Source organism: Chelonia mydas, chromosome 5 (assembly GCF_015237465.2).
Source record: "Chelonia mydas isolate rCheMyd1 chromosome 5, rCheMyd1.pri.v2, whole genome shotgun sequence".
NCBI classification, from domain to species: Eukaryota; Metazoa; Chordata; order Testudines; family Cheloniidae; genus Chelonia; species Chelonia mydas.
In genome coordinates, this window is record NC_051245.2 from 34,409,517 (window position 1) to 34,436,985 (window position 27,469).

The window sequence follows — 27,469 nt, forward strand, 5'->3', positions numbered from 1 at the left end:
TTTGGACACTAGTTTGCAATGCTGTATTAAAAATTACCAGGCCTGATGGGCAAGTATGACTTCCTGAATTGAATTGAAAAATTCATGTGTTTTTATGAACAAGCTACTAGCAGATGCAAAGGTAGGAGTTTGCTACTGTGGTCAGCAAGGCTATCTAATTGCCAAGACCAGCTTCTCCGCTGTGCTGGGTGTGTTGCATACAGTATCTTACTCGGTGATGAGAGGTGTAGTTGGGAAGTGGGTTTGTGGCTGCAAGGATGGGGCTTAACCTGCAGGTGCAACTTACAGTGGAGGACTTGCCCTTTGAAGGATCACAGTTGTTCAGCTCCAGAACTGATGAAACCCTTCACAGTGAAGCACTCCAAGGCAACTTAGATCCCTCAGGGTCTTCACGCTGGTCCCTAAAAGAGAGCACATCAGACCACAGTTATATGTCTCATAAAGATCAGCTCCATCTTCTTTCTGTCACCAAAGACTGGCTGAGCTTTCCAGAAACTGGTATCTTTCCAGAGGACACAGGCAGCCTTTGCAGCTCACTCATTGCAGTCTCCATCCCAGCAAAACATAATATAGAACTGTCAGGGTTCCTTCCCCACTCTGACCTCTGGGGTGCAGATGTGGGGACCCACATGAAAGACCCATAAGCTTATTTCTACCAGTTTAGGTTAAAACTTCCCCAAGGCACAAATCCTTTCCTTGTTCTTGGACGGTATTGCCGCCACGACCAAGTAATTTAGCCAAAAATTCAGGAAAAAGGGCCACTAGGAGTCCCTGTTTCCCCCAAGCCTCTTCACCCCCTTTCCTGGGGAGGCTTGCGAATAATGCACAAACCAATTGATTACAATGTGAGCACAGACCAACCCCCTGGGTTTCTAAGACACTGAAAATTTATCAGGTTCTTAAAAGAAGAATTTTATTTAAAAAAACAAAACAAAAAAAAAAAAAACCCCTGCAAAATCAGGATGGAAGGAAACTTTACAGGGTAAATAAAAAGATTTAAAATAGAGGATTTCCCTCTGACTCTGCTTTCCAGTTTCCCTCTTAGCATAGGGAAAATTCACAAGCTAAACCAAAAGATAATCTAATGCATTTCCTTGCCTTACTTACCATTTTTGTAATCTTAGATGCTCATTTCAGGTAGGTTTTTAGGAGATGTTTTTCCTGCCTGGTCCCTCTCTCCGTCCAGTGAGGCAACAAACAAAGAGAGCACAAACAAAACCTCCTCCACCCCAGATTTGACAGTATCTTCTTTCCCTATTGGTCCTTCTGGTCAGGTGCCAACTAGGTTAATTGAACTGATTAACCTGTTACAGGTAAGACAGTTCAGTACAGCTGCCCTGTGTATATTTATGACAAGAACCCACAATGTTCTATATCTACATTTGTTTTGCTGGGACTGTCAGAAGGTTCAAACTTACTCCCATTGATCCAGAGCCACTGAGTTTCTTTCGGGGAACATCTACCCCTTCTCAGGCACACATTCCCGCGTCGCCTCAGACCAGTGAGTTATGGATACGATTATAACAGAATACTCTGTCCAGGTTCATGTTGTGCCTACTCCCAACCATCTTCAAGGATCTGTTTTATGAGGATCTGCTACATCAAGAGGTCCTCTTGCTTCTTTTAGAGTGAAAGAAAGGGTCCTACCTCAATACCTAAGGAGGGGATTCTACAGCAAATCCTTTCTCATCCCAAAAAAGAAAAGGGGATGACAGTCCATCTTGGACTTGACGCTTAACATGTTCATAGATTGAAAGTGAAGTTCAGGATGAATGTGCTTGCTTTGATGATTCTCTCCCTGGATCCAGGGGACTGACTTGCATCTCTTGACCTCCAAAATGCATGCTTCCAAATATTTGTTCCATCATACAGGAAGTACCTAAGGGTTGGTGGCAGGTCATGAACATTTTCAGTATTGAGTTGCTACCTTTGGACTCTAGACAGCATTCACCAAGGTGTTAGCAGTTATGGTGCATCTGGTCTTGAAAGTTAGCATGCAGAAGTCCAACCTAACTACTGCTCAAAGATTCCAGTGTTGGATTTCAATAAGTCCACAGCCTTTCTGCCTGTGGATGTGTTCAAGAACCTGACCATCTTAGCACAATTGGGATATATAACCCGGAGTCCACAGTGAGGATTTCTCATGTTACTTAGGCACATGGCTTTGTGCCCTTTGTTGTGTTACATGCTAGACCAGTGCTTCTCAAGCTATCTGATGTGGGGGACTGGTGATTTTTTTTTCCCCCAATGTGCGTGCAGACTGGCAGCTGATGGCTTGCAGACCGGCACCGGTCCGCAGACCGCCACTTTGATTAGCACTGTGCTAGACTATACCTTTGGATGCATGCAGGTCTGGCTGAGGTCAGTGTATGCCCCCACCAAGCATCATGTGGATATGCCCCTCTCTGTTCTCCAATAATACAGTTCTCCTTGAAATGGTAGAAAGACCCCCAAAAGTCTGCAGAGTCTCCTTTGCACCTCCCCCCCCCCCCCCCATCCAAGAATCTAGAGATCATGCCTTGCAGACCGTCCCTGTTAATTTCCCACCTCAAGATCAAGTGCAGGGCCTTCGAACTGCATGAGAGACGCAGACGCATATCAATCTGTAGAAATTCAGAGCGGTGTGCAAAGCTTTGTTTTTTTCCATCACATCAGAGGATGTTCTATACTGAAAACAATGGACAATATGCGTACCATGGTCTATGCCAACCTGCAGCACTGGGTGAGATCTTCCCCCAAGTTAAGAAGCAATCCAACTATGGAGCTAGTGCATCAGATACCAAATCTCCCTTTTGATGATATGCATACTGGCCTGCAGGACAGCATAGCAGGCGAATTGAGTGGGCTCTTCTTTTCCAGTCACGGGTGTGAGATCAGACTCCATCCTCCAGGACATCTTCTTTGAGTGGGCTACTCTTGAGTGGACCAGTTTGCAGTGCAAAGCAAGTGTCAGGCTTTTGACTTGAGGGAGAGGTCTGAGTCCAGAATTGTTGTCTGACGTTTTCTTAATCATGTGATCATCTCTGATGTATGCTTACTCACTGGTCCCCTGATTTCTAGAGTGCTCCGCAAGATTATACAGGACTCTACCAAGCTGATATGATAGCTTCTGTGTGGTCCAGACAATTTGGTTCCCAGATGTTTTGAACCAGCCAAAGACCTTGCCTGTGTTCTTGTATATACTGTCACAGAGTGAAGGGATCTCAAATTCCTTCCTCCCATAGCTCATCTGCTGGATAAATGTTGAATGCAGAGCAGTTTTGCTCTTCATCTGTCTGGAATTTTCTAGTGAACAGCAGAAAGGACTACCAGACACATTTACCTTGCAAAGTGGAGCAAGGTTTGCTTGGTGGTGTCATCCAAAACCCTAACTTGACAAGAAGTTTCAGAAATCTGAAACTATCTGCTGTACTTTCTTCCATATTGTTAGCCATTTTTCACAAATAAAATCAAATTAAAGTACAGGTACGCAGGATTAGACAGTTAATACCGAAACTGCTAGAAGAGGGCCTCATCCTCCCTGATTGAACTAACCTCGTTATCCCTAGCCTGATTCTTGCTTGCATATTTATACCTGCCTCTGGGAATTTTCCACTACATGCATCCGACGAAATGGGTATTCACCCACGAAAGCTTATGCTCCAGTATGTCTGTTAGTCTACAGAATCACAGGACTCTTTGCCGCTAATAAAATGAGAGAACTTCATTATCTCATTGGTGCACTGAGACAAGTGATTCATTACAAGTGTCATGTACTGGGATGGTGATCAGTGTAGCATCCTGATCTGACTCAGTCTTCTGGTTTAACTATTGGAGAATCTGTACCAAAGTGGAAGATTGGAGGGTAGAGAGTTGTGTATCTTAATCCACAAATGTAGAAGTGCAGTGTGGAAGAATACTCCAAGGCCTTAATTCCTTCCACTTGTATTATCTGTCAATGTGTAGTACCAAGAAGGAATACCCACAGAAAGGGTAGCTTTTCACTTTTGTTGTCTTACGAACAGTAATTGCTTCAGAATACCTTCTATGTAAATTTACTTGAATGTAAAGAGTAGCATACTGAAAAGGACCTGATTCTTTGAGACTGTGAGTAAGTCACTTAAAATCACTGCACCTAAGGTTTCCCACTTGTAAATTTGGGATCATGATGTTTATTTTCCTTTCTAAAAAGTGCTTTGAAGTCTACAGATGCAAAATAATAGTGTAAACTAAGGTGCTAAATTGCTATTCTGTATTGTAGGTTTTCAAGAAGGAAGCTATTCAGAAAATCTTGGCACACGAAGAGGTGTTGCAGGGGGTTTCAGAGGTGGCCGTGGAGGATTTGGACAAAGTCAGAGTAAGTTGTATGGCAGAGGTCAGCAACCTTTGGCACGCGGCCCATCAGGGTACGTCTTTGGTGGGCCGGGTCGGTCCAGTTTGTTTACCTGCAGCATCTGCAGGTTTGGCCGATCGTAGCTCCCATTGGCTGCGGTTCGCCATCCCAGGCCAATGGGGGCTGCGGGAAGGACGGCCAGCACATCCCTAGGCCTGCATCGCTTCCCGCAGCCCTTATTGGCTTGGAGTGGCGAACAGCACGGTCAGTGGGAGCTGCGATTGACTGAAGCTGCGGGGGCGGCAGGCCGCATGCCAAAGGTTGCCAGTCCCTGTTATATGGCATCTAGCTTGTTGCATCTGGACAAAATCATGGAGCAAAAATTCAATTAAATTACTACTTGAATAGACAGAGGGCTTTCCTGGTTTTAGAAATAAATGAAGGTACTGCTTCAGAAATATATGGAAACTTAAAATGTACATGAACAGGTTCACTTCTGGTATTGCAGAGTGGGAGTTTTTTAGAAATAGTTTGATAACCTGATGGGATGGCCACTTTTTTTAAGCTCATTGAGTTGAAATTGCTAATTCAGGCTTGAACACTTGTGCTTTGTATAATTGCTTTCTGATTACTTTGGGTATGAATTACTACAGATAATGAAAATGAGCAACGAGTTCAGCAGTCTGGTAGCGCCTTTATCTCGAGGAGAGGAGGGTTTGGAGGTCCTACAGGTACGATGATACTTTCTGTAAAGTTATTTAAATCTTTTTTTTTTGTGATTTTTTTTTTTTGGAGCCGCTTGCTCCTGGGCTCATTCTCTTCCTTTTCACTAACCCTGAGCATTGTATTAACTTAGGTTTCTTCTGTGTTTGAGTGTAGAGATAATCTAACAGACATGGGAGGGGTCTGCAAAGCTTTTAGTCTTGCCTCTCTTTAAAGAGAAAAGCAGGGTGTCTGTAATTGGGGTATCACATGCAGGAGCCAGATTATAGAATTATTTTATTTATATTGACATTGGATATGTTGGCACAAATACATGTTTATTCCCGGCCCTCCTGGTTTCCGTTTATTAGAATACGTGAATCACTCATTGGAATGATGATGTCCTCTACTTCTACCCCCCAAAAAAGCAGGCTGGATTCCTTTAACTATTCAACCCTTTCTAAGGATTGAAACATCTCCTTCCTGATCACTGGTTTAGAATTAGTACTCTAAATTTACAGGTCCTCGGAGAATCAGTGTTTCAGGTCTTTAAATTGTAGGTGGTAGCTAGCTTAGTCAGTTTTTCAGAATGTTTGTCCAGCAGTGTGTAGCAATTGGTTATGGTTGTGGTGGCTATCTGAGCTTGTGGTCTGATTCTTTATTATCAGGCAATAGAACTATTACTAGCATGGCTGCTGAGTAGGGTTGTCAAACGATTAAAAAAAAATTGCGAGATTAAAAAAAAATTGCGATTAATTGCAGTTTTATTTGCCCTGTTAAACAAGAATAGAATACCATTTATTTAAATATTTTTGGGTGTTTTCTAATTTTTCAAATATATTTAAATTGCAGCGCAGAATACAAAGTGTACAGTGGTCACTTTATATTTTTTTATTACAGATATTTGCACTGTAACAAGATTAAAAAGTCAAAGCATGAAAGGGCATACAAATGCGTAGCATATCTGTGTAGCATACGTAAATACCTTGGAATGCTGGCTACAAAAGTGCCATGTGAACTCCTGTTCTCGCTTTCAGGTGACATTGTAAATAAGAAGCAGGCAGCATTATCTCCCATAAATGTAAACAAACTTGTTTGTCTTAGCGGTTGGCTGAAGAAGTAGTAGGACTTAGGGGACTTGCAGGCTCTAAAGTTTTACATTGTTTTATTTTTGAGTGCAGTTGTGTAACAAAAAAAATCTATTTGTAAATTGCACTTTCACAAGAGAGATTGCACTACAGTACTTTTGTATGAGGTGAATTGGAAAATACTATTTCTTTTTTATAGTGCAGATATTCATAAGAAAAAATAATATAAAGTGAGCACTGTATGTTTTGTATTCTCTGTTGTAATAGAAATCAATATATTTGAAAATGTAGAAAAACATCCAAAAATACTTTATAATAAATTTCAGTTGGTATTCTATTATTGTTTAACTGTGTGATTAAAACTGCAACTTAATTGCGATGAATTTTTTAATCAAGTTAATTTGTTTTGAGTTAACTGTGATTAATTGGCAGCCCTACTCTTTAGCTACTGTTCCAGGGCTGAACTTCACAGGTTTGATGTCTGGGGCCTACAAACTTTCTTTTTTTTCTTTTCTTTTTTCTTTCAGTCCCTACATTCTTTTTCTGAAAAGTTTTCTTCCCCCACTCTCATCTTGAATTGGTAATTTTTGGTAATTTTCCTATGTTAGAGTTGATTCTCAAGGAAGTGTCGTATTTCCCTGTGTCTTTGTACATTCCTGTTACAGAATTAGAAGTCTCACGTGTGAGATTTGAAAGCTGATTGACAGGCTAATTGTTTAAAACCTGTAGACAAACTTGAAGGGAACAAAACCAAAGGTCTTGTAGATGAGCAGGTCAACTATGAAACAGGACAAACCAGTTTTCCTGCTGAAATAGGTTTCAAGTCCCCATCTGATAAGTTACTTTCAAGATTCAGCTTTATAACCTAAACAATTGTGTATCCTTGTATGATTGGTCCTTGCCAGCCCAAATGAACAAACTGCCATTTTTCATTTTCATTTACAGAATGAAAGTGAGCTGTAGCTCACGAAAGCTTATGCTCAAATAAATTTGTTAGTCTCTAAGGTGCCACAAGTACTTGTTTTCTTTTCGCGAATACAGACTAACATGGTTGCTACTCTGAAACCTGTCAATGAAAAATGTACTGCTTGAGGATTTGCATATCCAGTGGCTTAGTATATCGTTCATAGGGTCACAGTATCAATGCATGTTTTGATAAACAAATCTGAAAATATTAGGAAATGGCAAGAAATACTTAAAATATTGCTTGGCACCGTCAAAATTTTAGTCCTTCTGCAGCCACCGTGAAGTGCTGGAGAGCAACAATTGTGATGTTTACTTGAGCATCCTTAAGCTACTTGCTAGATCTAATACAAGTTTTGCCCATCATATCAGTGATGCCAAGAGAATCAAGTACTTGAGCAAGACAGTTACTGGTGAATTAAGTCTCTTAACATCAGATACGAGGAGACATACTTATTTTTTGCAAAGAAGCTAAGTGGTGGTTTTTTTTGGTGGTGGTGGGGGGGGTTAACTGTCATTGCAGATGCAATCATGGATATTAGCCATGTTGATCAAATGGCCATTTTGCTTAACTTTGTTAATATTGATTGACTCAAAAGAAAAGTGGATATAAAAGCGCATTTTGTAAGCTTCATAGCAGTAAGTGAGGCAGATGCTGAATCCTTGTTTGATCAGTTAACTAATGTTTTATTTGGCAAGTGTGGATTAAACGCCAAATACATGTCTGGCCAGGGATGTGATGGCTAGTGTTATGGTCAGAGCTCATGGGGGATTGCTTAGTTATCAGGACTGCAGTCGATGGAATACTTCAGTCAAAGAAAATCTACCTTTTCCAAGTCTTAAAGATATTTGAGAACACGGTGAATGAGTTCAGCAAACTCAGATCTGAAGAAAGTTATAAGGAAATTGTTAAAGAATATCAGAACAGATGGGAAGCAATGGGTTTTGAAAATGCAGTCTATCCAAGCCACAAGAATAGATATGTATGCTGCAAGGATGACAGATTTTTCACATGATTCTGTGTTAAGTCAAGTATAACCATCAAAGGAAATATTTTCAAGGTTTTGGCATTATGATCGGGGAACTAACGTTTCAGTGTGAGGGATTTCAACAGGTAGCTAAGCTATTTGGTTTGTCCATCCCGGGCAACGTCAAAATACAGCTTTAGAAGAGTCAAAGGAGGAAATTCTTAAGCTCATGGGAAAATACTCATATTTTTCTTTAGACTTGGTTCATGAGTCTTTCAAGATGTCTTACTTTGCAAAGGTCACGGAGGTGTCCAGTTTGTCATTTGGAGTCCAGAGCTACTTGAATTTCATAGTGTCAAGTTCTCTTGATGCTTTTCCGGAAACGTTGTGTTGACTCTCACCAATAAGTACATTGACGTGTCAAACTACATGCATTCAGCATTGTCAGACACAACTGAGTGACCTTGCTCTCCTTGCAACTAAGAAAGATGAAACAGCAAGATTGGAGCTGAAGAGCATCATAGAACGATTTGCCAAGGAAAAAGGTCACTGTGCTGTGAGATTCCAATAATTAGAAATACGCAAGCCAACACAGTTTGGGTGAGATTTGTTTTTTGTTTAGGCCTGTGATTTCTTTTGTTAGTGCTCCTGTGAGCCGTTAAAACTGGGTTACTCCGCAACCTCCTCTCTTCCTTTTTAAACATCCCTTTAGTGTCTCAATTTACTGCCAGCTGATGGAGCTGTTCGGAGAACTGACTGCCTCACTAACCCCCTGGTGTCTTGCCTCCACTTGAAGCAATGAGGTTCCTCTGGCCCTCTCCTTTTTTTCCATTGCACTTTTAATTTTTATCCCTCTTCATGGTGCCTAGCCAGTAAGGAGAAGAGTTTTGGAGGACAGAAGCTTGTAGGAAACCTATGTTCTCGGAGAAAACACTGCAGCGTACCAGTCCCGCCATTAAGGGAGGAGAATATATCATTTTGTGGTACAGGTGTGCTACTTCAGTAAGGCTTTTTAAGCTCACAGCATTATGAGCAAGTGGTTTCAAATGTGAGTGTTTATGGTCAGCCCTGCTCTGCTCTTCTCCCCTCCCACCATCTTTCCGTATCACCCCTATGTCTATACATACGATTAAAATAAAAACGCATTCCTCTGTGTCTTCAAGGGGCAAGTCATAGGCTGCAACAGCAACAAAACTGTAGTTGCTGCAGAAGCAGCAGAGACTTTGCAATTGTGAGGCTGGATAGCCCAGTAGGTTAGGAGGGTTTCTACCACATCTGAAGTGATTAGTTCACATTTCAAGATGACTTGGTGTACCATGACACACAAAACATCAGCATCCTAGGATGGAAACAGGAAGAGAAAAGGAAAGAAAAATAAAAACCGGGGAAGCTGAATAGCACATACACCCTCCTCAGCTGCCCAGGAACCTGCATTGGGCATAATAAAACACAAACTTCCCGCCCAAAACCCTGCAGTCGGGGGTCCGGCAGCTTAAAATACCCATTGCCCAGGTCAGAGTTGTTTATTCATATGTCTTGGGGGAGTTTGACATTCAGTAATCTGAAATGCTTTGGATAATCAAAGTCGTTTTTAATGTAGTAGATATAGAATGGTGAGAGGTCTATTCTAGTAGGTCTTCAGGTTAATGATTGTTGTATTGTATTTTCTATTCTCAGTAAGAGAGCCTATTGGTATTTGCCAGATGTTTAACATTGCATGGGCCTTTGGTTCTCTTCAGTGACATTTTGGGATGAAAAATGTTAGTGAACAAAATGAAAAAATGTGCCATAATTAAACGCAGGGTGGCTTTTTGGGTGGGAGTTTTGTCACATGAACTGTTTTGTCACATGAACTGAGGTATTCCTTATAGGATGGGATAACTGGAGACAAAGAATTGCAAGTACCTCTATTATTGTCCTTCCTTTCCACTCAGACTTAGTCTACAAAGTTTTTCCAGCACAGCTATGTCTGCTATTAGTGTGGAAAAAATTACATAGCTATGTTGGCAAAACCCTCAGTGTAGACACCACAGCACCGACAGTGTGCTTCTTTTGGCTTAGCTGGTGTTAGTCTGGCACATGGTGTAGCTATGCTAGCAGAACAACTACTCCTGTCTTTTACAGAGCTCTGCTGGAATAACTGTTGTGAAGGGCTTTCTAGTGTAGACAAGACCTAAATCCTGTTGTCCCATAACTGTATGTGACCTGAAAGTCTCTACAATAGAGAAGGCATGGAATGAGTTTATGAACTGCCTGTTATTGATTTTTTTTTTTTTAAATCCTTTACTGCTTGAAAGGGGGAGTTAATGTTCTTACATAAAGAATTACTGCGTGGATGGATAATGAAGGGCTGACAAAACCACTGCCAGATTTTTCTTACTGGGAGGGGATCCTGCTTTCTGCTATCTGTAGTCATAACAGCTTTAAGATATTGTATTAAAATTGGTGAAGCACTATTACACCCAATTGCATGTAAATAATTCTGCCTTTTTTTTTCAGGTGATAATGACAGTAACAGAAGCCGAGGATTTGGAAGCAAAGGTCAGGTTCTTATGTATTAGGGTTATACAAAGGTTGTGTATGTTTAATAATGATTGAAAGGAAGGGAGGGAGTCAGGAGGTTTGGGTTTTGTATTCCTAGCTCTGATACTTATTTTCTTTGACAACTTGGGCAAATCATATGTCACTCCATGCCTCATTTTCCCTGTTTATAAATGGGGTAATACCTACCTTGAGAGACTGAGAATTATTTTATTAATTTTTGGAAAGTGCTTGTGACTGCCTTAAATGCAGAAAAACAAAAATATTAAGTTGCATTTGCTAGAATTTAGCAGAAGCATCTGAAAGTGACATTGTCAAGTTAAATTTCACTGGTGTCTTCAATTTCCTTGTCCACTATATACCAAATAACTTTGTTAAAACTGAAACGTACTTATTTACTATTGCATTTCTCTCATCTTGGATAATGAAATTATAGTAGCCATTTGATTTCTAATCCGTTCAGTCCATTTCTGTTTTAGGTTTTCAAACCTAAATGTTCAATGTTTGCAATGTGGCTGCCGTGTTCGCAATGTGGCTGCAGGCAGGGCAGACTAGCTATCTATTATATTAAGATGCTACACTAAAAGTACAGAGTACTGTGCATATGCTTAATCTCTAGTCCTGGTTGTCATCCATCGTTTTCCTTCCATCAAACCATGAGGATTAGCTGCTGTATGTCATTAAGAAAGGTATGATTCTTAATTCTCCAATGTTGTTTAGTTCTATCCATCAAGATTCCTTCACAATTCAACTTTTTAGACAGTCAGTAATCCCATAGACAAAGGAATATAGACCACTTTCCAGACAGGCGTAGGATAGTTTTAGTATCCCAAGCATGCCAGTTCATTTTGTCACTAGCAACTATGGAGCACTGTTTTGTTTTTTGTTTTTAGAACTTGCTGGAATTTCTTATTTACATTAAGAAAAGAGGTTTCTAATGGTTCTTCTTTGAGTGCTTGATCATGTCCATTCCAATATTGATGTGCGCACTGTCGCCAGAAGACTTTTTTCTGCGAGTGGTATCTGTCGGGTCAGCTCTGGTGCCCTCTGGAGTGATGCCTTCATGGTGCAGTATATAGACACCTGCCAGATCGCCCGCTCCTCAGTTCCTTCTTCCCATTCGTGACAGTCGCTGGAACGCTCCTATCTCTTGCTCAGCAACTGATTCCTGTAGTGGTGGTCTTCCTGTAAATAGATAGTAGATAAGTGTAAATAGTTTGTTAGCATAAGTAGAGTGATAGTTAGTTGGTAAGCATCCACCCTGCGGAGCTCTCCCGTCCGGGCCCTGGGGCATGCCTCGGTCCCAGGGCTTCAAACAGCCTGCGGTGTGCCAGTCAGTGACCCTCACAAGAGCTGTTTAAAGTGCTTGGGAGAGGGTCATATTTAAGTGCCAGATCTGTAGGAACTTCAGTTGATCATCTCTCTCTTTTTTTGGTCCTTGGTCTGAAGTTCCTACTTATGGAGGCGGCACGCCGTCCCGTTTCAGAGCAGCAACTGGACCCGATACCAAACATCTCCTCTACCAGGAGTGTGCCTGTGTATGTTCGGAACGCCAGCGTGGCTTGGGCTCCCCAGCACTGTCCTCCCGGCACTGACATGCTTTTTGGCGCCAACGACTTGGCACCAATCCCCATCACCAGTTCTGAAGAAGTGGTCAAAAAAGTCTGATCAGGACATTCCCCCTTGAGAGAGACTGTTGAGAGAGTGCGATCTGTGGCAGACCACTCTCGATTTGGAGGTGGCTCAACCGGCACCCTTGAGTCTGGCACTGAGAGGCTCCCCGCATAGGGCGAGCCAAGAAGGGGACACGACCCTGGCAGCACCCTCGATGCCAGAGGCATATGAGGAGGAACAAAACCTCTTCACTTGCTCAGCATCTCTGTCCCCAAGCCAAGGCCTGCAGGAAATAGACCAGTCACCACAGGTTCCAGCCACAAAAGGGCAAGCACCAGCCCTGAGCAAGCCCGCAATGATGTCAAGACACCACTGTCCATCCTGCTCATCATCAGGAGACCTGGCACAGAGACCACAGTCACCGCAGCGACAGGACACCCCACCTAGACCCTGGTCGTACTCCTGGCACCAATCAGTCTCCATGCTGCTCCCTGCCGTGGCACTGCTTGCAATCTCTGCATCGCTCGTCTTTGAAATGTGGCTCTCCATCACTGCAACACTCCCCATGGTGGCAACGTTATTCGTTGCAGTACCGCTCTCCTTGGAAACGCCGCTCCCCTCCTAGGTAAGGCCGCTCAGCACCACTGAGCATGGCACCGCTTTGGTCGCCTAGGGGTGGGTCTTTTGGCTCAGAATTGCAGGCAGTCATATGCCTTGTGAGGAACTGTATCCAGAGTGGATCACAGGTGTCCTGAGGGCAAGACCTAGGGGCTTGTCCCAACAGGGTGGGGTTCTGGCCAATGGCAGATGCAGCCAAGGGGTCCACACTGACCACTGGGGAGGCAAGTGGTCCTGGGCTCCCACGGGGGGGACGCTCTCTTTCGGCACCCGTGGGGGTGAGGGCGCCCCTTCTGTCCCTTTCCTAAAGAGGATTAGTCCCTGGGGAGAAAAGTCTACTCCACAGGCGGCCTTCATCTTAGAATTGCTAACCACCAGGCCCTGTTTAGCCTTTTTGATTTTAATTCCTGGTCAGCAATCCAGAAGTTCAAAGAGCTCCTGCCAGCTGACTATAGGGACCAATTTGGGGCCTTGGTTGAAGAAGGCAGAGCAATAACCAAGGCATCCCTTTAGATGGCTCTAGATGCCACGGATGTGGCGGCCTGGGCGAGGGCCATGGGCATGGTAATGAGGAGGAGCTTCTGGCTGTAGTCATTGGGCCTCCCCCATGAGGTCCAACAAATTGGTTCAGGACCTCCCATCTGAAGGGCAGTCCTTGTTTTTGGAACCACAGTCTCAAGGATTCAAGGGCAACTTAGAAGTCATTGGGCCTCCCAACCCTATCCCGGAAACATTTTAAGCCACAGCCTATGGGCTGTTTCTACCAGAGAGGCAGGATTTTGGGCAAAGGAGGAATAGGGGTTTCAAAAAGAGACAGACTCCTCAACAGCCTTGACATCTGCACCTACGAGACAATCATCGCGCAACACAAAACTTTTGAAGATGCGCCCAAGGACCATGCACCAGTTCACAATCTAGATCTTACCTGTATGTTTTTGGGCTGTTCGTTCCTTTTTTACTGGGCGTGGGCCAACATCACGTCTGACTGATGGGCATAGACGGCAAGTTACATCTCCACGTGGTGCCTTGGCACCAGCAATATTCAGAGCCCAGGGGCCCAGCTCCACCAATATTTGGGGCTGGTTGTCCATCCCCTGGCCCCACCTGCTGCCCCCACGCACCGGAGCAGAGCGTCCCTGCCTCTGCTGCGCAGCTCCATGCTACCTTCCTGCAGCAACTGCTGACGCAAGGTCTTAGTGCCCCCATCTCGACTGCACCCCCTCCCATCCCCAAACTCCCTCCCAGAGTCTGCACCCCACTCCCCTGCCCCAGCCTACGGCCTGCACCCCAGACCACCTCCACCACCCAAACTCCTTTCCAGAGCCTTGGGCAGGTGGGGGGCAGGGGGGAGTTTGGGCAGGGGCGGGTTCTGGGCACCACCAAAATTATACAAACCTGCCGCCCCTGCTGATGGGTGGTCCTCATGGTAGAACTGGGATACACGTTACAGTTTCTCCTTCCCTCCTTCCCACTTCCCCTCCTCATCCCTCTTCAGGGACCCTTCTCACGAAAATCTCCTGGCCCAGGAGGTGCAGTTACTCCTAAGGGCGGGAGCAGTATAGGAGGTTCCCACAGTGCTAAGAGGCAAGGGGTTTTATTTCTGCTATTTCCTGATCCCAAAATCCAGCAGGGATCTCAGACCTATCCTAGACCTCAGGAACTTCAACAGGTTTTGAAGAAGCTGAAGTTCCGCATGGTGTCTCTGGCCTTGATTATTCCTTCCCTAGATCCAGGGGACTGGTATGCCACACTTGACTTGAAAGACGTGTATTTTTATATAGCCGTCTTCCAGCAGCACAGAAGATACCTTCGGTTTGTAGTAACTCAGGACCACTCAGTTCACAGTTCTGCCCTTTCACCTGCTGGTGGCCTGGAGAGCCTGAACAAAATGTTTGCCGGTGATGGCGGCCTTCCTCAGAAGGAGAGGGGGTGCAGGTCTACCCCTAATCCGGTGACTGGTTGGTGAGAGGTGGATCCAGGGAGTTAGTGGAACAGCACGTGCAGATCGTACAGTCCGCTTTCGAGAACCTGGGCCTCCTGATCAACGAGCAGAAGTCTACGCTCATGCCCATCCAGAGGATATCCTGGATGCAAACCAGGCAAGAGCCTCCCTGACAGAAGGGCGCTTCAGGGTCATCTCAGTTCTCATTCGAGGCCTGCTAGCATAACCCACCATCATGGCAAGAAACTGCCTAAAACTCCTTGGTCTATGGCCTGTTGCACCTACATAGTGCAGCATGCATGCCTCAAACTCTGCCCTCGGTGTACATACTGGGGTGTCACCTGCTAGACAGAGTGGTTACTCTTCCCCAAGGGATGCTCGACGCCCTGCAGTGGTTGCTAAATGAAGATATAGTATGTGCAGGTGTTCCCTCTACAAGGCCTGCACTGTCGGTAGGGTTGGTCATGAAGGCCTCAGCTATGGGGTGGGGAGCCCACTTAGGGCCCTTCAGGACACAAGGTCTGTGGGCACCAGAGGAGGTACACCTGCATATCAATGTCGGGGAACTAAGGGCAGTGCGCCTTGCCTGCCACGTGTTCTGCCGCAAGCTCCAGGGCGAGTCTGTATCGGTCCTCACAGACAACACCAGGGCAATGTTCTATATAAACAAGCAAGGTGGGGGAGCCCAATCCTCTCCCCTATGCCTCAAGGCATTGAAACTTTGGGACTACTGCTTAGCCCACTCCATTCATCTGGAGGCTGCTTATCAACCACGTTTGCAGAACAAGCTAGCGAATTACCTGAGCAGGTCCTTCATCAGTCGTGGCGAGTGGTCTCTTTGACCAGACATCCTGGAGGCTATTTTCCAGAGGTGGGGGTTTCTCCAGGTGGACCTGTTTGCAACCACAAGCAACAGGAAATGCCTCCAGTTTTGCTCATACGTGGGGTACAGTCTGGGTTCTCTCTCAGATGCCTTCCAGCTGCCGTGGGGGCAGGGAGGGGGGTGCAGATGCCTGTACACTTCCTTTCCCCCTCCATTCCCCCCCACTCCTCATCCACAGGTTACTCCTCCACATCAAAAGAGACAAGGTACACATAATTCTCATAGTGCTGGCACGCCAACACTGGTTCACAACCCTGTGGAACCTCTCCATAGACATCCCAGTCGATCTCCCAGTGTGGCCAGACCTGATCTCCCAGGGCCACAGCCACATGCTTCACCTGAACCTGGAATCTCTGCATTTGATGGCTTACCACCTTCGTGGTTGAACGAAATGGAATTCGCCTGTTCGGCACTGGTCCAAGAGGTACTTATGGGAAGCAGAAAGCAGTCAACTAGAATGGCCTGCCTAACGAAATGGAAGAGTTCTCACTCTGGTCACTTCAGAAGAGGGGTCTCTCCTCTGGAAGAAACCCTCTCTGTTACCTTGGTCTATCTGCTCCACCTGAAAGGGGAAGGTCTGGCCGTGTCTGCTGTTAGGGTCTGCTTGGTGGCAATATCAGCATTCCACCCTCCGGTGAACGGCAGATTGCTTTTCTCCAATCTAATTATCTCTCAGTTCTTAAAGGGCTTGGAGATCCTGTATCCACAGGAATGCCAACCTCTGCCCCCCTGGGAACTCAACTTGGTCCTCTCACAACTGACAAGGCCACTGTTCATGCTGCTTGCAACATGTCCCTTGATTTATTTGTCCTGGAAGACTGCCTTTCTGGTGGTCATCACCTCAGTTAGAAGGGTGTCGGAGATCCGAGCCCTTACCTCCGAGCCGCCCTACACGGTCTTGAAGGACAAAGCACATTTGCGGTTGCGCTCCTCATTCCTTCTGAACGTGGTCTCCCATTTCCACAACAGTCAAGACATCTTTCTCCTTGTCTTCTATCCTAAGCCCCATATAGCTAAAAATGAACAGAGGCTGCACTCTTTGGATGTTAGAGGTGCTTTGGCTTTTTACATAGAAAGGACCAAACCCTTTCAAAAATCCAATATTGTTATTTGTGGCCGTTGCAGAAAGGATGAAGGCCAGCCAAGTCTTGGCTCCAAGGCTTTCCTTCTGGAAAAAGTCCTGCATCAGCATGTGCTATGACCTGGCAAAAGTGCCTCCCCCACATTTAATGGCGCATTCCACGTGGTCACAAGCTTCATCAGCGGCATTCATGGCCCATGTTCCAATTGTAGACCTCTGGAGGGCGGTTACCTCGTCGTCTATCCATACGTTTACGGGCACTACACCCTAACTCAGCAGGCAAGAAATGATGCAGCCTTCGGCGCTGCGGTCCTCCAATCCGTGTCTCACAGGAACGCTGACCCTGCCACATGAGTGTTTACTTTGGAGTCACCTCTGTTGGAACGGACATGAGCAAGCACTCAAATAAAAAATGCTTACTAACCTTTTCGTAACTGTTTTCTTCGAGATGTTTGCTCATGTCCATTCTACAACCTGCCCTCCTGCCTCTGTCGGAGTTGCTGGCAAGAAGGAACTGAGAAAGCGGTGGGCTGGCAGGTGCCTATATACTATGCCGGGGCGGTGCCTCTCCAGGGGGCACCAGAGCTGACCTGACGGTTACCAGTAGGGGGAAAAAGTCTTCCAGCGATGGTGAACGCGACGTGCTCACACACCTAAATTGGAATAGAGATGAGCAACACATCTCAAGGAACAACAGTTAGGAAAGGTTAGTAACCATTTTTTATGGCTTGTATAAATGAAAGCTTTTTCTAAAAATTCTAAATTTTGTGCCAAACTGGACATCATAGTTTCCCTTTTTTGAAATGTTCAATTGAAAAAATATGGACTTGTAGGTTAGTGTGTGCTATTTTTTTAATCTTTATCTTAAACTTCACTTGGATTGTGATAGTTTCTTGGGAGGAGCCCAGAGTTTTACTGTAAGCAACATAAAAGTGTTCTGGCAGGTAAGTTTTTGAGCTCCTTGCCCTGGAGACCATAAGAAAAAAGCAGATCATTAAACTAAAAATTCTAAGAATGTAGGTAATAGTTGCCTTGAGGTATCAAAAGATAGAATTTTGCTTTCTCTGGTTTGGCTCCCCATTCTGGACTACATGGGTCAAAGGATCCTCTGGTCAAAGGATCAACATCTGGTCTCTTTTCTGACCATACTGCCAAGCTAACATTCATGCCCTCATGTTGCTTCTTGATTACTGCATCCATCTCTTCTCTGGTCATCATCACTTCAGTGTTGCTCCTTCAGGTCCAGTCAGAATGCTGCTGCCAGAATCCTTTTCCTCAACTCACTGCTTTGGTCAGGTCACTCTCCCTTATTCACTGTGTTAAATACAAACTTTTGGTCCTTGTCTTCAATATCTTAGCTCACCTTAATTTCCTGATCTCTTAGCTCACTGTGTTGTGATCCCATCCCATTTACTTTGCTAACTGTCTGGCTCTATCACCCATTTATTTACTTCTACAAGGACCTAAGCACCTTCCATTCTGTCCCTCATGCATGTTTATCTGTTGTGACTGTACTTTTAATTTTTGAAAAGCAGTAGAGCCTGAGAGAACTGTTTATTTTGGAAATCAAAATAAAACTTGACAAATTTTAACAGGAGGCTACAGAGGTTACAATGAAGAAGTAATCGCAGGTTCAGGAAGAAGTAAGTAGATTTGCTATAAGGTAGCTTGTCAAGAATTCAGTTTTTTTTTTTCTTTTATTGCCTGACTTTTCTTTCTTTCTTTCTTAATCAATTTTTCTTAAGGTTCTTGGAAACCGCACGGAGAAACAGAAAGTGGTGATAATCAAGGTAAATTAATAAATTCATTGGGATACATATTCGTAGGATTGCTTATAAGGCAAGAAGGCCAAACTTGTAAAGTTTGAGTCTGTTTTAGATTTCATTAATCTATAAATATAATTGAGTGACTGCACAGTACCAAGCATATAGTATAAAAACATATTATAAATGCATCAGGTACACACAGGGTGCCCATCTTGGAATTTATAATCTAAAACAATCCAGACTGTTTAAAAAAAAAAAAAAAAACCACCACAAACTTTTCAAACATTTCAGTTGCACAGAGCACCATGTGACCACAATTTGGAATGGTCACATTTGGTGCAGTAGTTTTTGTGACTTCTTCAAAATATTATTTCTCTAGATGTTGGATTCACTTAAGTATACTGAATTTACTTGAAAGACAAAAGGGTAGAAAGCGGCTGTACAAGATAGGTAAAGGTATTCCAGGCTTAAAAGGCATCATGGAGAAAGGCAGACACAAAGACGAGCATAGGAGTGATGCAAGAAGTGGTAAAGTGAGATCCAGCAGGTCCAAGGGACTGGAGAGAGATCCAGGAAAAACCTGTGGAGCAGCTTACCCCAACCTGTAAGAAAATCAGGCTTGACCATAAAGAGTTCTCCAACCATCCAAGGAAGATAGATGATACTTGCTGGAGATTCTACTTAGAAGAATAGAAAGAACATTCTGCAAGCTACAGATGGACAAGTCAATGTGCTGCTTTGAGACATCACTCTAAGATTGGGTAGGCTTCTGAAATTGATGGGCAACGATCCACTGGTCTTGGGTCACATTGGCACAAATGACACTTCATCGCATGATATCTTGCAGATAGTAGGTGACTTCAGGGAACTCTGAAGGATGCTGAAGAAGAAAGTCTAAGACATCTTTTCTGAGATCCTTCCTGTCCCATGATCAAAGGAAGACAGAAGTTCTTCTTCGAGTAGTCCCCCTAGGGATGCTGCATTTCAGGTGCACATGTGCCTCTTGATCAGTCAATAGGAGATTTCTAGCCAGCAGTGTCCATTTGGTCCATGCACAGTCCCTATGCCTCCGCTCTTCCAATTTTAAGGTTGCGTCCTTTAGTCCGCTTTTTTTCCTTTTGGGGACTGCCTTGCCCATTTCCAACAGGCTTGGGAGCAGATCACCTTGGACAAATGTGTCTTGGAGGTCATAATATAGGGCTACATCATCCAGTTTTTGCCACTCTGTCCCTTTCACCCGTTTCTCCATCCCTCTTCATGGACTCCTCTCACAAGCTTCTACTAAGGCAAGAGGTAGAGACTGTCCTCTGGCTAGGAGCAACAGAACCAGTCCTTTCCTTTTAGAGGGGCAGGGAGTTCTACTCAGAATAATTCTTAGAACAAAAAAAAAGGTTGCAGGCAGATCTTAGAGCTAAGACTGAACAAGATTGTGAAGCCTCAAAAGTTCAGGATGGTGACTCTGGCAATTATAATTCCTTCTCTGGAGGAAGGAAATTTGTTTGAATTATTAATATTTGAAATTATTAATATGGGGAAACACCAAACACTAATTTAATCCTAAAAAGAAAAGGAGTACTTGTGGCACCTTAGAAACTAACAAATTTATTTGAGCATAAGCTTTCATGAGCTACAGCTCACTTCATCGGATGCATTCAGTGGAAAATACAGTGGGGAGATTTATATACACAGAGAACATGAAACAAGACTGTAACCAGAGTGATCACTTAAGGTGAGCTATTACCAGCAGGAGAGCTGGGAGGGGAGGGACGACGACACCTTTTGTAGCGATAATCAAGGTGGGCCATTTCCAGCAGTTGACAAGAACATCTGAGGAACGGTGGGCAGGGGGGGATAAACATGGGGAAATAGTTTTACTTTGTGTAATGACCCATCCACTCCCAGTCTCTATTCAAGCCTAAGTTAATTGTATCCAGTTTGCAAATTAATTCCAATTCAGCAGTCTCTCGTTGGAGTCTGTTTTTGAAGTTTTTTTGTTGTAATATTGCCACTTTTAGGTCTTTAATAGAGTGACCAGAGAGATTGAAGTGTTCTCTGACTTGTTTTTGAATGTTATAATTCTTGACGTCTGATTTGTGTCCATTTATTCCTTTACGTAGAGACTTCCCAGTTTAGCCAATGTACATGGCAGAGGGGCATTGCTGGCACACGATGGCATATATCACATTGGTAGATGTGCAGGTGAACGAGCCTCTGCTAGTGTGGCTGATGTGATTAGACCCTATGATGGTGTCCCCTGAATAGATATGTGGACACAGTTGGCAACGGGCTTTGTTGCAAGGATAGGTTCCTGGGTTAGTGGTTCTGTTGTGTGGTTGCTGGTGAGTATTTGCTTCGGGTTGGGGGGCTGTCTGTAAGCAAAGACTGGCCTGTCTCCCAAGATCTGTGAGAGTGAAGGTTCGTCCTTCAGAATAGGTTGTAGATCCTTGATGATGCATTGGAAAGGCTTTAGTGGGGGGCTGAAGGTGACGACTAGTGGCGTTCTGTTATTTTCTTTGTTGGGCCTGTCCCGTAGTAGGTGACTTCTGGGTACTCTTCTGGCTCTGTCAATCTGTTTCTTCCCTTCAGCAGGTGGGTATTGTAGTTGTAAGAATGCTTGATAGAGATCTTGTAGGTGTTTGTCTCTGTCTGAGGGGTTGGAGCAATGCGGTTGTATCGTAGAGCTTGGCTGTAGACAATGGATCCTGTGGTGTGTTCTGGATGAAAGCTGGAGGCATGTAGGTAGGAATCGCGGTCAGTAGTTTCCCAGTATAGTGTGGTGTTTGTGACCATCGCTTATTAGCATTGTAGTGTCCAGGAAGTGGATCTCTTGTGTGGACTGGTCCAGGCTGAGGTTGATGGTGGGATAGAAATTGTTGAAATCGTGGCGGAATTCCTCAAGGGCTTCTTTTCCATGGGTCCAGATGATGAAGATATCATCGCTGTAGCGCAAGTAGAGTAGGTGCATTAGGGGACGAGAACTGAGGAAGCGTTGTTCTAAGTCGGCCATAAAAATGTTGGCATACTGTGCGGCCACGCGGGTACCCATAGCAGTGCCGCTGATTTGAAGGTATACGTTGTCCCCAAATGTGAAATAGTTATGGGTGAGGGCAAAGTCACAAAGTTCAGCTGCCAGGTTTGCTGTGACATTATCGGGGATACTGTTCCTGACGGCTTGTAGTCCATCTTTGTGTGGAACGTTGGTGTAGAGGGCTTCTACATCCATAGTGGCCAGGATGGTGTTTTCAGGAAGATCACTGATGGATTGTAGTTTCCTCAGGAAGTCAGTGGTGTCTCGAAGATAGCTGGGAGTGCTGGTAGCATAGGGCCTGAGGAGGGAGTCTACATAGCCAGACAGTCCTGATGTCAGGGTGCCAATGCCTGAGACGATGGGGCATCCAGGATTTCCAGGTTTATGGATCTTGGGTAACAGAATACCCTAGGTCGGAGTTCCAGGGGTGTGTCTGTGCGGATTTGTTCTTGTGCTTTTTCAGGGAGTTTCTTGAGCAGATGGTGCAGTTTGTTTTGGTAACCCTCAGTGGGATCAGAGGGTAATGGCTTGTAGAAAGTGGTGTTGGAGAGCTGTCTAGCAGCCTCTTGTTCATATTCCGACCTATTCATGATGACGACAGCACCTCCTTTGTCAGCCTTTTTGATTATGATGTCAGTTGTTTCTGAGGCTGTGGATGGCATTATGTTCTGCATGGCTGAGGTTATGGGGCAAGTGATGCTGCTTTTCCACAATTTTAGCCCGTGCGTGTTGGCGGAAGCACTCTATGTAGAAGTCCAGTCTGTTGTTTCGACCTTCAGGAGGAGTCCACCCAGAATCCTTCTTTTTGTAGTGTTGGTAGGAAGGTCTCTGTGGGTTAGTATGTTGTTCAGAGGTGTGTTGGAAATATTCCTTGAGTCGGAGACGTCGAAAATAGGATTCCAGATCACCACAGAACTGTATCATGTTCGTTGGGGGTGGAGGGACAGAAGGAGAGGCCCCGAGATAGGACAGGTTCTTCTGCTGGGCTAAGAGTATAGTTGGATAGATTAACAATATTGCTGGGTGGGTTATGGGAACCACTGTTGTGGCCTCTTGTGGCATGTAGTAGTTTAGATAGTTTAGTGTCCTTTTTCTTTTGTAGAGAAGCAAAGTGTGTGTTGTAAATGGCTTGTCTAGTTTTTGTAAAGTCCAGCCACGAGGAGGTTTGTGTGGAAGGTTGGTTTTTTTATGAGAGTATCCATTTTTGAGAGCTCATTCTTAATTTTTCCCAGTTTGCTGTAGAGGATGTTGATCAGGTGGTTCCACAGTTTCTTTGAGAGCATGTTGCACAAGCTGTCAGCATAGTCTGTGTGGTATGTAGATTGTAATGGATTTTTTACCTTCAGTCCTTGTGGTATGATGTCCATCTGTTTGCATTTGGAAAGGAAGATGATGTCTGTATCTGTATGAGTTTTTTCATGAAGTTGATAGATTTAACCCTAAATTCCTTTATTAAATGCAAAGGCCAAATGGTACTTCTACAATTGCTCTAAACATGCCTAAAAACCCTAAATAATAAGCAATTTACTACATCCAAATAGTATTAAAACATTTATAAGTATTTGATCAGTATACTTAAAAATGAGCTAAACGCAGGGGTGCTTAGACCCATATTGGTCAGCTCAAACATGGTCAGGCAGGTATCAGCAATGAACCCTTTAAGAGTTTGCTTTTTATACCCTTTAACAAACAAGTGGTGTCATTGCCAATTACTAACCTTAGCTAAAAACCAGTTGGAGACAGTTCACCCTTTATTTCCAGTGTTAGTCCAGATAAGATTTACAACCTCCTTTTTTTTCCCAGGCCTTTCCTCCCCTCCTCCTTGCTGTCCAACAGTTTTCCCATTGCCCCTGGGTTCATATAGGCTTTACTATTGGAGTGTGGGTTGGGAAGAGCTGTGTTGGCTCATTTTAAGATAGTCTCTTCGTTTGATTTAAAACCATCTGCAGTCGCACCTGTCAGAGGCCTTTTTTTAGAAACTTCCTCTTACCTCATGGTTATTCTTTGAACCAGACATCGTTCCTATTTTATTCCTTCTGGCCGCATCACTTTTTATTCTATAGGCCTTTCTTCTACTTGCTAGTCAGGGCATTTCTTTACAGTACATATATATGTTTCCTTAGCCAACTTAAAATAACTTTAATTTTATGTTCATTCCATACAATTGGTTTTCATCCCTCAACCTACAAGATGCCTACTTCTATATAACTATACCTCCATTGCACAGGACATAATTATGATTCACTGTGGTTTAAGATCACTTCCAGTACCAAGTGCTTCGCTTCGATCCCAAGGGTCTTTTTGAAAGTTGTAATGGTAGTGGTGGTTTACCTTCTGGCAGGAAGGAATTTTAGTCTTCCAGTACTCCAGCAACAGACTTCTCAAACGCCGCTCTTTCCCAGCAGTGTTGTCATCCATCTAGAAGGCCTTTGCTTTGTTCTGGGAGTTGGACCTACATCTGAATGCAAAGAAATCCACATTAGTACTGGTACAAAGGATAGTTTATAGGGGAATACTTGGACTCAGTGACAGCCAGAGCATTCCTCCTGTTACATAGATTTGTGACTGTCTGGTGTAGTGGGGATGATTCAAGGATGCCCTCCCACATCAATAAGGAATTGTCTTCAACTCCTTGGCCATATGGTGGTGTGAATGTTTGTGACCAATCATGCAAGGCGGTGCCTCTGCTCCTTCCAAGGCTGGAATTTGTCCTCCAAATAAGCATGCCTTAGACAGGCAGGTGTGATCCTCTTGTATGTAAAGAACTCCTTAAACTAGTGAAAGGAGCAATTCCATATATGTAGGTGTTCCCTTCTGCCACCCAGACACTTTTCCCGTGACTACAAATGGGAGTCGAATGCTTGGGTCCTCCAAGACCTATTCCAGAGATGGGGACAGCCAGAGATTTAATCTTTTCACCACCTCCAAGAATAGGAAGTGTCCTCTCTTCTGCTCCAGCGTGGGTTTTGGGTCACCTCTTTGGGGGGATGCCTTCCTTCTATCGTGGAAGAGGAGTCTGTTCTACAGAATGGGGACTGTATCCTGGAAAGCCATGACTCTGAAAAAGACTTGAGTGGTAGTGGACAAACAACTCAACATGAACTCCCAGTGCGATTGGGCAAAAAGGGTTAATGCAGTCCTTTGATGTAATACACAGGGAAGTAGGGAGGTGTATGCCAGTGATGAGATCCATACTGGCATACTTCAGATAGTTTTAGTGTCCATATTTTAAAAATGATGTTGAGAAATTGGAGAGAGCCGCAAATGATGCAAGCTTATCAAAAGATAAAAAGCAGACTTGATTATGGTGTATAATTACCTTCATAGGGAGAAAATACTGGGTAATTAAGGGTGATTTAATCTAGTGGATAACAAGAACCCAGTGGGTGGAAGCTGAAGCCAGACAACTTCATATTGCAAATAAGACACGCTTTTGAAAGGGTGACTAACCATTGGCATAGCCTACCAAAGCAAAATGATGGATTCTCCATTCCATGAAGTCTTCAAGACTGGTGCCTTTCTGGAAGATATGCTTTAGACAAGCACAAGTTATTGTGCCTAACACAGGGATAATGGGTGAAATTTAAGTACTTGTGACATATAGGAGTTCAGACTAGATGATCCTTTTTGGCCTTAAAATCTATTATGTTTTACTGAACAATGTGTTTATTTTTTTAAAAAAGACAGTAATGCAAGCATTAGTTTGCATTTTCTCTTTATTTAGAATTTCAGAATTATAATCAACAGTTAAAATTATTGTTTGGCATAATTTGTGAATAAAATTTGTTCATGGTCAATACTGAAAGTCCCTCAACAGCTACTTCTCTTACCAGTGTACCAGACAGCTTTCAAATGAGTCTTCAAAAAATTCTTCCAGGCCCCAAATTTGTTCAATATTTTCAAGAACTTTTTAATTCTAAAACATACTTTTCTGAACAGTTCGGTCTTCCTAATTCACTTGTAGAACACCTCACATCCACATATAAGTGTTCCATACGGCTTACTCATGTACCAGATAAAGTTTGGGGTAGACTTGATTTCAGCAGAATGTAAACTTTGTAGTGTAAACAAGACTTTAAAGGTGTAAAATTCAGCTTCTGGTTTTTTAGTTGCCCAGTAAAACTTCACTAATTCTCTCTATTGACTGAAAGAGCCATTTGTGAAAAAGTGAACAAATGCTAAGCAAGTAGAATGTTTCACAAAAACTTTGATTTTGACAACTGCAGGTAAGCTTTTTAAAAATGGTAATGTTTGATGTGCTATAAAGGTACACTAGTATATTTTGTAAGTTGTAGTATTCAGTAACCTCAGTGCAGCACACTACTGAATCTTTGAGAAATGGGAAGGGATTTTTTCAGACATGAATTATAAAGTGCAGGTTAATGAAGTTCTACTGAATTGTTTGGCTGCTCCACAAGGAACAAATTGCTTCAACTAAAATTTTCCCTCAAATTATTGTTCATGTATCTGAACCATTGGTTTTCTTTTGTATTCTGAAGGTCCAAAGGTGACCTATGTGCCACCACCTCCACCTGACAATGAAGAAGCCATCTTTGCACACTACCAGACAGGAATTAATTTTGACAAATATGACACAATTCTTGTGGAAGTATCAGGACTTGATCCTCCACCAGCAATACTGGTTAGTGAACTCTTGTCCTCTATTACTTAAAGTTACTGGCAAAGGGTATTTTAAAAATGAGTTTGTGCCCTTTTTTGCTGCTTTATGATGTATAAAAAAGTTTTTTCTTTTGATAAAAATATAATGAATAAGTGAATGGCAAAATAGAACTCTGAATTTTTTGTTGGAAGATCTCTTTTGAGGGGCAGTTTCAGGGACTTATTTTGTTAGCTCTCACAACTTTGAAGGGTGACAGAAATGTAAGTGTGGAATCTTAATTTTTTCCAAATTACTGTCGAAATTAAATAGCTTTCAAACACATCAAAGCCTGACTTAAAAAAAAATTCTTTCACCTCTCAATTGCTCTGCTTTGTGTCTGTTTAGTGAAGTTTCACAACCTCCTCCATAATACTCTTCCAGGTTTAATAGGACTAAAATTTTTAAAGTAAAAAACCAAAGCAACCTTTGGTACCTTCTTTAGACACTACAAAGAAGCAAAAGGTACACACCCATTTTTTTTCCTTGGCAATAATTTTTTTCTTAAATAAAATAAAAATATACTGACCTAGAAAATCATTAGGAACATTTTAGTAAAAGCGTATTTTGAAATCTGTTCATTTTAAAGTAAATAAGAATCTTAATTATAGTAAACTTAGTATTTGTCCACCTTTGACAGTCTGTTTCCATTGTCCGTAATGAGAGGAACATAAAAACTAAAATGGCATGTTTTGAGAAAGTAAAGATGTACAGTTGTCAGTATTAAAAATCTAAAGTGGTGATTTTAATGTTCCAGATTATACAAATTTAAAATTTTTGTTTGCTCTGCAAAAATACATACTACTACTAATTTCTCTCCAAATCAAATACTTGCAATATGCTGCCTGAGGAGATCTGCTTTTTTTCCATTGATACCATATATAAAAAGATGCAACACTGAGGAATGGAAATAGTCAGCATAAGAGTTATTTGTGTTCAGAAAAGATCATTTTTTACAGAAAATTAGAAACAGTAAATATAATTAAACTGGTTTTAGAGTAGCAGCCATGTTAGTCTGTATCCGCAAAAAGAACAGGAGTACTTGTGGCACCTTAGAGACTAACACATTTATTTGAAGCATAAGCTTTCGTGGGCTACAGCCCACTTCATCGGATGCATAGAATGGAACGTGTAGTAAGAAGATATATATACACATACAGAGAAGGTGGAAGTTGCCATACAAACTGTAACAGGCTAATTCATTAAGATGAGCTATTATCAGCAGGAGAAAAAAAACTTTTGTAGTGATAATCAGGATGGCCCATTTAGACAGTTAACAAGAAGGTGTTAGGATACTTAACATGAG

The 27,469-nt window shown here is 43.2% G+C and overlaps 1 protein-coding gene across 24 annotated transcripts in view; it reads left to right on the forward strand.

The window, feature by feature from the left end:
• Positions 1–27,469, forward strand: part of DDX4 (DEAD-box helicase 4) — a 106,976-nt gene that overhangs the window by 44,214 nt on the left and 35,293 nt on the right. For 13 of the 24 annotated variants that reach the window (XM_043546902.1, XM_027828366.3, XM_027828369.3 and 10 more), the window contains 6 exons: positions 4,241–4,336; positions 4,966–5,043; positions 10,533–10,574; positions 18,308–18,355; positions 18,458–18,502; positions 26,006–26,148. In XM_043546902.1, coding sequence (XP_043402837.1) covers positions 4,241–4,336; positions 4,966–5,043; positions 10,533–10,574; positions 18,308–18,355; positions 18,458–18,502; positions 26,006–26,148 — 452 coding nt within the window. The remainder of the gene's footprint in view (positions 1–4,240; positions 4,337–4,965; positions 5,044–10,532; positions 10,575–18,307; positions 18,356–18,457; positions 18,503–26,005; positions 26,149–27,469) is intronic. The other 11 variants (XM_043546907.1, XM_043546905.1, XM_043546906.1 and 8 more) reach the window with 4 other exon arrangements.